The 8,525-nt window shown below is 47.7% G+C and overlaps 1 protein-coding gene across 1 annotated transcript; it reads right to left on the minus strand.

The window, feature by feature from the left end:
- Positions 1 to 1,206: 1,206 nt before the first annotated feature.
- On the minus strand, positions 1,207 to 7,413 carry FIZ1 (FLT3 interacting zinc finger 1). Its single transcript, XM_060780306.2, has 2 exons — positions 7,035 to 7,413; positions 1,207 to 3,132 (listed from the first exon to the last, which is right to left on the minus strand). Exon 2 carries the CDS (start codon positions 3,114 to 3,116, stop codon positions 1,668 to 1,670), a length of 1,449 nt encoding a protein of 482 aa, XP_060636289.2. The 5' UTR covers positions 3,117 to 3,132; positions 7,035 to 7,413; the 3' UTR covers positions 1,207 to 1,667.
- Between the last annotated feature and the right edge of the window lie 1,112 nt (positions 7,414 to 8,525).

The raw sequence follows: 8,525 nt of genomic DNA on the forward strand, positions 1-8,525 counted from the left end.
AACTCAGTGATTCCGGCCATGAAAGCCTTCAACAACATATTATTGTTTCTGCTGAACATGATTCCTGCATTTCTCCTTAGGGATGTTGCTATTTAACAATGCAAATATGCGGGCTCTGATATAATATGCACTCGGATATATCGTTCGCTGACATAATCAGCTTCCAACTTTCCAGAGCCTCCCTATAAACAAGAGATGCAGTTGTCCTATGAGCTTAGATGGACAGTGAACGGGTTTAATTGTTCCAAAGCCTTTGGAAGAGTAGCTGCGTGAGGCTGCAGAGACCTCTTCAGCCTCTCAGTCCACTCTTCGCATCCCATAGATGGGATGTTTTGGAGAGCAGGAAATGTTTTGCAGAGCAGCCGCTTCAGCCATTATACCATTTGGTATTTGTGATGACAAGATGCCTCTCAGTTTGGAGGGAAAAGGGCAGAAAATTCACATAATTCCTGTCTGCGGTAAAGAAATCAAGGCGGAAGAAAAGGAAAAGAGTCACCTCATTTCACAGGAGACGTTCTCACTCTTTGGCCTCCTAGAAGACTTGGATTTCAACTCCCGAAAGCCCCGTCCAGCACATTTAGAAACTCTGAGAGCTGAAGACCAAAACATTGTTAAGACCAAAGGCTGAGTTTACAGTCCCTCAGCATGAAATTTGTTCTATCTACACTTGCCTGCCTTCAGGAGGAGACAGAGAAACATTGGCCCTCAATGTTTTAGACTATAATTCCCATAATCCCTATCTACTGGCCATACTGGGTGAGGGCAATTGGAGTTGCAGGCCTCAAACCTTGGGAAGACCAAAATTTTCCTATTCCTATATTAGAGATTCTTGTTATTACAGAGACTGGGAAGTGCTGAAGGGGAGAGTAACCTGCTTCCCAGCTCAGCACTTCACCAGACATTGCCATTGGAGAACCTTATGTCCTGTATGAGAACTAGAAGAGCCACCTCCCAATCTAGGAACCACTGAGCACTGACAAAATCGTCTTAGCACCATTCTCAAGTAACTACAGAAGCAGCAGCTTTGACCAAGGGGTAAATTTTAGAGGAATGGGATCACTGTGCCTTTGGATATTAAGAATCTAAAAAAATCTCAATTTCTGATCTAAGCACGCCTTCATTGCTGCCCCAAGAGGTTATAACTGCCAAGCATGTGCAACATACTCTATTTAACAGTAGTGGAGCAATAGTAAATAACAACAATAATACTTGTTTTCTCCATTCATTTCAATACGGCAAGTCCTTGCCCTATAGTAACAGACCAGGGAAAGGGTAAAGGACGAGCAAAGTTCAATCACGTTCGCCAGACTGACGTTTCCAGTGAAACCGATCACTTCCGCTGCCGTTGCAGGTTGGAGGTAGAGGAAAACTGTGCTGATGGGGGCTCTAATTAGGCAGAGATGGGGGTGTATTGTCGAAGGCTTCAATTGCCGGAATCACTGGGTTGTTGTAGGTTTTGTTGGGGCTATATGGCCATGTTCTAGAGGCATTCTCTCCTGACGTTTCGCCTGCATCTATGGCAAGCATCCTCAGAAGTAGTGAGGTTCCTTCACTACTTCTGAGGATGCTTGCCACAGATGCAGGCGAAACGTCAGGCGAGAATGCCTCTAGAACATGGCCATATAGCTCGAAAAAAACCAACAACCCAGAGATGAGGGTTCCTCTTGTTAATCAATGCCACGGTGCAGCTTGACGTGGCGAGAGAGGTTGCTCAAGGTGATGAAGCCTTTGTGGCAGACGGAGCATTTGAAAGGGCGGTCGCCGCTGTGGAGCAGGCGGTGCCGCTTTAAGTAGCACTCGTGCCGGAAGAATTTGCCGCATTCGGTGCACTGGTAGGGCTTCTCCCCGGTGTGCACCAAAACGTGGCGGTCCAGATCCCGGGGGCTGCGGAAGTATTTCTCACACTCGCTGCATTTGTAAAGCTTCTTTCCGGGCCGAGAGGGGAATGTCCGAAGGTCCAGCTGGGGCAAAAGGTGGCGCTCCAACTCGCTGCCTGGCCCCGGCATCGACGAAGCAGAGACGGCGTGGCTGAGCTGGTGCTCCTCCAGGATCTGCAAGTTCGCAAAGGGTTGACTGCAAATGCCGCACGTGAAAGAGGGCTCCCCTCCATGGGCGGTCAAGTGAGCAGCCAGGGTGTTGCCATTGGCGAAAAAGGTCCCGCAGTCGCACTGGTACAGAGTCTCTTGGGGGCGGGCGTCTGGAGGCTGGCAGGTCGGGCAGCCTCTGCTGTGCTGCGGGTCTTTCCCCTCCTTCCGCTCTCCTTTTGGCTCTGCTTCCAAACTCGGTGATTCTAGCACCGTGTCATTCTGCTGAACTTTTTCGGAGCAAACTGGGCATGGCGGTGGCTTGCCCTTTACGTGGGTGAGTTTGTGGCGCTCCAACAGGGAGGCAGCATTGAAGTCCTTCTCACACTCTGGGCATTTGAAGGGCTTGATGTCGGTATGGGCCAGCCAATGGCGACGCAGCTCCGACGCCAACTGAAAGTGCCGCCCGCAGGCCCCGCATCCGAAGGGAGTGGCCCGTCCTCGGCCAGCACTGCAGAGGTGGCCCAGAGGGCTCTGCTCTTTGCCACAAGACAGGCAGCGGGGCACGGGCGCCTGAGGGATTGCGGCTGCGGCAGAAGTGCGGTGTTGCCTTTTGAGATGGCGGCCTAAACTGCTTCGGGAGGAGAAGCGGAGCTCACAGACGGGGCAGCAGTACGGCTTCTCCCCGGTGTGCACCACTTGGTGGTGGAGGAGCCCCGTCGAGTCCCGGAAACCTTTGGGGCACATGGTGCAGCGGTAAGGGCGCTCCCCGGTGTGGCTCCGTATATGGTTCACCAGGTTGAAGGAATGCTTAAAGCTCTTGACGCAGTGCGGGCACTGGAAAGGCTTCAGCTCCGTGTGCCGGGCGAAATGTCGGCGCAAGTCTGAGCGATAGCGGAAACTTTTGTCACACTCAGAGCAGTGGAAGGGGGCCCGGGCGCCCATCCCATTGTCTGTCAGGAGAGATGGGTCATCTTCCACGTCTGAGAAGAGAACTGCACACCTTTCCATGGTTCTTGTGGTAGTGTGAACAGCAGCTGAAGCATCAAGGGAGTGCTGGCCTTCTGGCCACACTTCACCACAAGTCTCCATCTATGCAAGACTGCTTCTAGAGAGCAAAAAAGAATAGATGCATCTATATAAATAAAAATGTAATGTTTGTTTGTGGGATGAAAAGAACTCAAAAATTACTGGACGAATTGACACCAAATTTGGACACAAGACATCTAACAACCCAATGTATGTCCTTCACTAAGAAAAATTGATTTTGTCATTTGGGAGTTGTAGTTGCTGGGATTTATGGTTCACCTACAATCAAGGAACATTCTGAACCCCACCAACAATGGAATTGAACAAAACTTGGCACACAGTTCTCCCATGACCAACAGAAAATACTGGAAGGGTTTGGTGGGCAGTCTCCTTTGGTTTTGGAGTTGTAGTTCACCTACATCCAAAGATCACTGTGGACTCAAACAATGATGGATCTGGACCAAACTCTACAAGAATACTCAATATGCCCAAATGTGAACACTGGTGGAGTTTGGGGAAAATAGAATCTTGACATTTGGGAGTTGTAGTTGCTGGGATTTATAGTTCACCTACAATCACAGAGCATTCTGAACCCCACCAACGATAGAATTGGGCCAAACCTCCCACACAGAACCCCCATGTGGGCCACAGCAACGCGTGGCAGGGGATGGCTAGTAATAATATAAAAATAAAACTTTATTTATAATCCGCTCCATCCCCCCGAGGGGACTCAAGAGCGGTTTCCAAGTAAAGTCATTAATACATAGAGTAAACAACATAAACATAAGATTGTGTTGTTTACCCCCCCCCCCTCCGCCACACAAATGTACCTTTTCATTACTATCTCATCCAGTGTTTTATCATTTTATGTCGTGCATTTGGCCCGTCCACTGTGTTTTATTTTCCATTATGTTATTTTGTACTAAGTATTGCCGAAGGCTTTCATGGCCGGAGTGAGGTCTGTTGGAACTAGGAAAAAAGGGTTTATGTATCTGTGGAATGACCAGGGTGAGACAAAGGACTCTTGTCTGCTGGAGCTAGGTATGAATGTTTAAACTGACCACCTTGATTAGCATATAATGGCCTGACAGTGCCTAGAGCAAACTTTTGTTGAGAGGTGATTAGATGATTATTTGTTGAGAGGTGATTATTTTGTACTGTTTATTATACTTGATTGATTGATTTTAATTTATTGAGATGTTTATATTTTATGTTGCTATAATGTATCACTGGGCTTGGCCTCATGTAAACCGCTCAGAGTCCCCTTTGGAGAGATGGTGGTGGGCTATAAATAAAGTTTATTATTATGTACACAACATAATATGTACGTAACAGCGCTCCCTGCAGTCGTGCCGGCCACATGACCTTGGAGGTGTCTATGGACAACACCGGCTCTTCGGCTTAGAAATGGAGATGAGCATCACACCCCAGAGTCAGACACGACTGGACTTAATGTCACGGGACAAACTTTTTTACACAACAAGAGGAGTCCACAGCAGACACTCTACTGGCTGTTGTATTGGATCACACATCGGACACTTCCCAAGTGTCTAGGACTGTGTGATGTATCGGCGAATAATGCGTGCAGATCCCAGTACGGTGGCCTTTTGCAGCTGGCAGATGGTAATCTTGTCAGTGCTGATTGTGTTTAAGTGCAGGCCACGGTCTTTAGGCGCTGCACCCAGTATGCCGATCACCACTGGGACCACCTTATTATTATTGTTGTTGTTGTTGTTGTTGTTGTTAACAAACAATATAAGCACAAAAATTGTTGCCGTAACACACATATATTAAAAATAATCCTGCCTGTCATGCATCAAGTCAGAGAGCTGCATAGAGTCCCCAAAGAGGAAGAGTCCAACTCCTCAGTATGACTCCTCTCCTCCCATACACATATACACCCCTGTAATAATAATAATAATAATAATCATCATCATCATCTTTATTTGTACCCCGCTACCATCTCCCCAAGGGACTTGGTGCGGCTTACATGAGGCCGAGCCCAAAATACATCAATAAACAAACATCAATAAAACACTCAATAAAATACAAATCATATAAATCACAAAAATAAGCAATAAACAATCAAAAGTGACATATAAGCATTTAAACCAATGGCTGGGCCAAATGTAATAGGTTAAAATATGCTGACGTGATCAAGGCAGGACATAATTGGGATAGGATTTTCAGAGATGAGGGAAAGCAGTCAATCCTAAATCTGTAGTAAAGTACATTTTGAAGGTATATTGCTGAGAGTTTTCCTTATTCTAGGAAGGCACACTGGAACAACCACATTTTCAGGTTCCTCCTAAAGACTGCCAGAGATGGGGCATGTCTGATGTCCCTGGGAAGTGCATTCCAGAGTCGGGGGCCACCACCGAGAAGGCCCTCTCCCTCGTCCCCACCAATCGCGCCTGCGAAGGAGGTGGGGGCGTGAGCAGAGCCTCTCCAGATGATTGAACAGATCGTGTGGGTTCGTACACAGAAATGCAGTCACGCATGTGTGTACACATACACACACAGAATAAGAGAATTGCAGAATCATTGAGTTGGAAGAGACAACAAGGGCCACATAGACCAAACCCCTTCTGCCATGCAGGAACACCCAATCCAAGCCCTCCTGACAGATGGCCATTTAGGCTTTGCTTAAAAACTCCCAGAGAAGGAGTCCCCATTATTGTATTGTTGAAGGCTTTCATGGCTGGAATCACTAGGCTCTTGTGGGTTTTTTTCAGGCTATATGGCCATGTTCTAGAGGCATTTTCTCCTGACATTTCGCCGGCATCTATGGCAAGCATCCTCAGAGGTAGTGAGGTCTTTTGGAAGTAGGAAAATGGGATTAGATCAACACCTCTCAACAAAAGATTGCCCCAGGCACTGTCAGTTGAAACATTCCCACCTAGCTCCAGCAGACAAGAGTCCTTTGTCCCACCCTGGTCATTCTGCAGATATATAAACCCATTTTCCTACTTCCAACAGACCTCACTACCTCTGAGGATGCTTGCCATAGATGCAGGCGAAACGTCAGGAGAAAATGCCTCTAGAGACAGTGGTTCTCAACTTGGGTCCCCAGATGTTTTTGGCCTACAACTCCCAGAAATCCCAGCTAGTTTACCAGCTGTTAGGATTTCTGGGAGTTGTAGGCCAAAAACATCTGGGGACCCCAGGTTGAGAACCACTGCTCTAGAACATGGCCATATAGCCCGGAAAAAACCCACAAGAACCTAGTCCCCATCGTGCTGCTAGGAATTGTGGGAGTTGGAGTCCAAAACACCTGGAGGGCCCAAGTTTGCATTAGAAACCAGGAAGTTGTAGTTTGTTGGGGAATCAAGGGAGCCTCAAGGCTTTCTAAAACTACACCTTCCATGATTCCATAGCATTGAGCCATGGCGGTTTAAAGCGGTGACAAACTGCGTTAACTCCACAATGTGGATGCACCCCAGGTTGAGAACCACTGCTCTAGAACATGGCCATATAGCCCGAAAAAACCCACAAGAACCTAGTCCCCATCATGCTCCGAGGAGGCAGCACATTACACTGCTGGGAATTGTGGGAGATGGAGTCCAAACACCTGGAGGGCCCAAGTTTGCAATAGAAACCTGGGAGTTGTAGTTTGTTGAGGAACCAAGGAAGCCTCAAGGCTTTCTAAAACTACACCTTCCATGATTCCATAGCACTGAGCCATGGCGGTTTAAAGCGGTGACAAACTGCGTTAACTCCAAAATGTGGACGCACCCCGAGTGTGTTGAATCAATGGGGCAAAGGACAACTAAGTGATCCTACCACTTAAGTCCTAATGAGGAGATGAACTGGATGCTTTCTAATGACCCCCCCCCCTTTTCTGAGCCCCTGACACGCATCTCTTGGCGTTCACACGTTACACTTGAGGAAAAGGCGCAGGGATCGGGGAAGCCTCCCCCCAGGCTGTCCTTCTCCCACTGGAAGACCCCCCCCCCCCCACGCCCCCTCCTTGATACTCACAACTTGGCCTGGGTCTCGCCATTGGAGGGGGAAAAGGGGGTCCCGGGCCTGTCCCACCCCCCCGGGAGACCCGGATGCCGGCCTCTCTGGCGACTGGAGGCGCCCTCCGCCCTCCGCTCGGCCCCCCGGGGAAGTTAACAACAGGTCACCCCAGAACCAGCCCCAGCCGGCCTCCATCTTTTCTGCGGGCAAGGAGGAGGGAGGGGCGCCAGTAGCCTCCTCTCCCGCCATCTTTACTCTGGGCAAGGAAGCGGGAGGGGGAAAAAAGCCTGGTCCCGCCATCTTTACTGTGGGCGCGCAAGGGAAGGGCGGGAGCCTCTCCGTGGCGCCATTTTTGTTGTGGGCAAAAAGGGAAGAAAGGAAAGGGAACGGAAAAAGAAAGGAAAGGAGAAGGGAAAAGGAAAGGAAATTAAGGAGAAGCAAGGAGGCGAGGGGGAAAGGGAAGAACTAAAGGAAGGAAAGGGAAATAAAAAAAGAAAAGGATACAGGAATAGGAAAGGAGAATGGAAATGAATCAAAAGGGGAAAAGAAATAAGGGAAGGGGAAGGGAAAAGGAAAGAAAATTAAGGAGAAACAAAAGAGAAGGAGAAAGGGAAGAAAAAAGAAAGGAAAGAAGAAGGGAAAAGGAAAGAAAATTAAGGAGAAACAAAAGGGAGGGAGAAAGGGAAGAAAAAAAGGAAAGAAGGGAAAAGGAAAGAAAATTAAAGAGAAGCAAGAAGGCGAGGGGAAAAGGAAAGAAAACGAAGAACTAAAGAAAAGAAAGGAAAAAGGGAAAGAAAAAAAGAAAAGGATACGGGAATAGGAAAAGAGAATGGAAATGAATCAAAAGGGGGAAAGAAAGAAGAGAAGGTGAAGGGAAAAGGAAATAAAATCCAGGAGAAACAAAAGGGAAGGAGAAAGGGAAGAGAGAGAAAAGAAAGGAGAAGGGAAAAGAGAAAGGAAGGAGAAAGGGAAAAGAAAAGGAGACAAGAATAGGAAAAGGAGAATGGAAATAATAATAAATAACACTTTATTTATATTCTGCCCTATCTCCCCAGGGTGGATCACAGTACACATACACAGCAAACATTCAATGCCATTTGAACAGACAGGTCAGAACAGACAGAAAGGAGGTATTTTGTGTCCACGTCCAGCTTTCGGCACCTTAGGAAGTTGTGCTCAAATCCAGCCACAGGGGGTGCTGTCACTCTATCCTCTTTGATGAAGAACCATCAGGACTTCCTCCTTCCTTTTGGTCTTTTTCTTTTTTTTTATAATGTCGTAAAATACCTCCCCCACTTTTTAGTGATACCCAATTTCTCTACTTACAGCTCTAAGCTGTTTTCTAACTGCTTAGGTAAACAGTGAGCTGGGCTGACAGTCGGGTGCTCACCCCAACCCGGGCTTCAAACTGGCAACCTTTCAGTTGGTAGATCTTATTGCTGCTGCTGGTGATTTACCAGCTGTGCTGAATCAAAACGGGAAAAGAAAGAAGAAAGGGAAGGTGAATGG

This window comes from Anolis sagrei, chromosome 6, assembly GCF_037176765.1.
Source record: "Anolis sagrei isolate rAnoSag1 chromosome 6, rAnoSag1.mat, whole genome shotgun sequence".
Lineage (NCBI taxonomy): Eukaryota > Metazoa > Chordata > Lepidosauria > Squamata > Dactyloidae > Anolis > Anolis sagrei.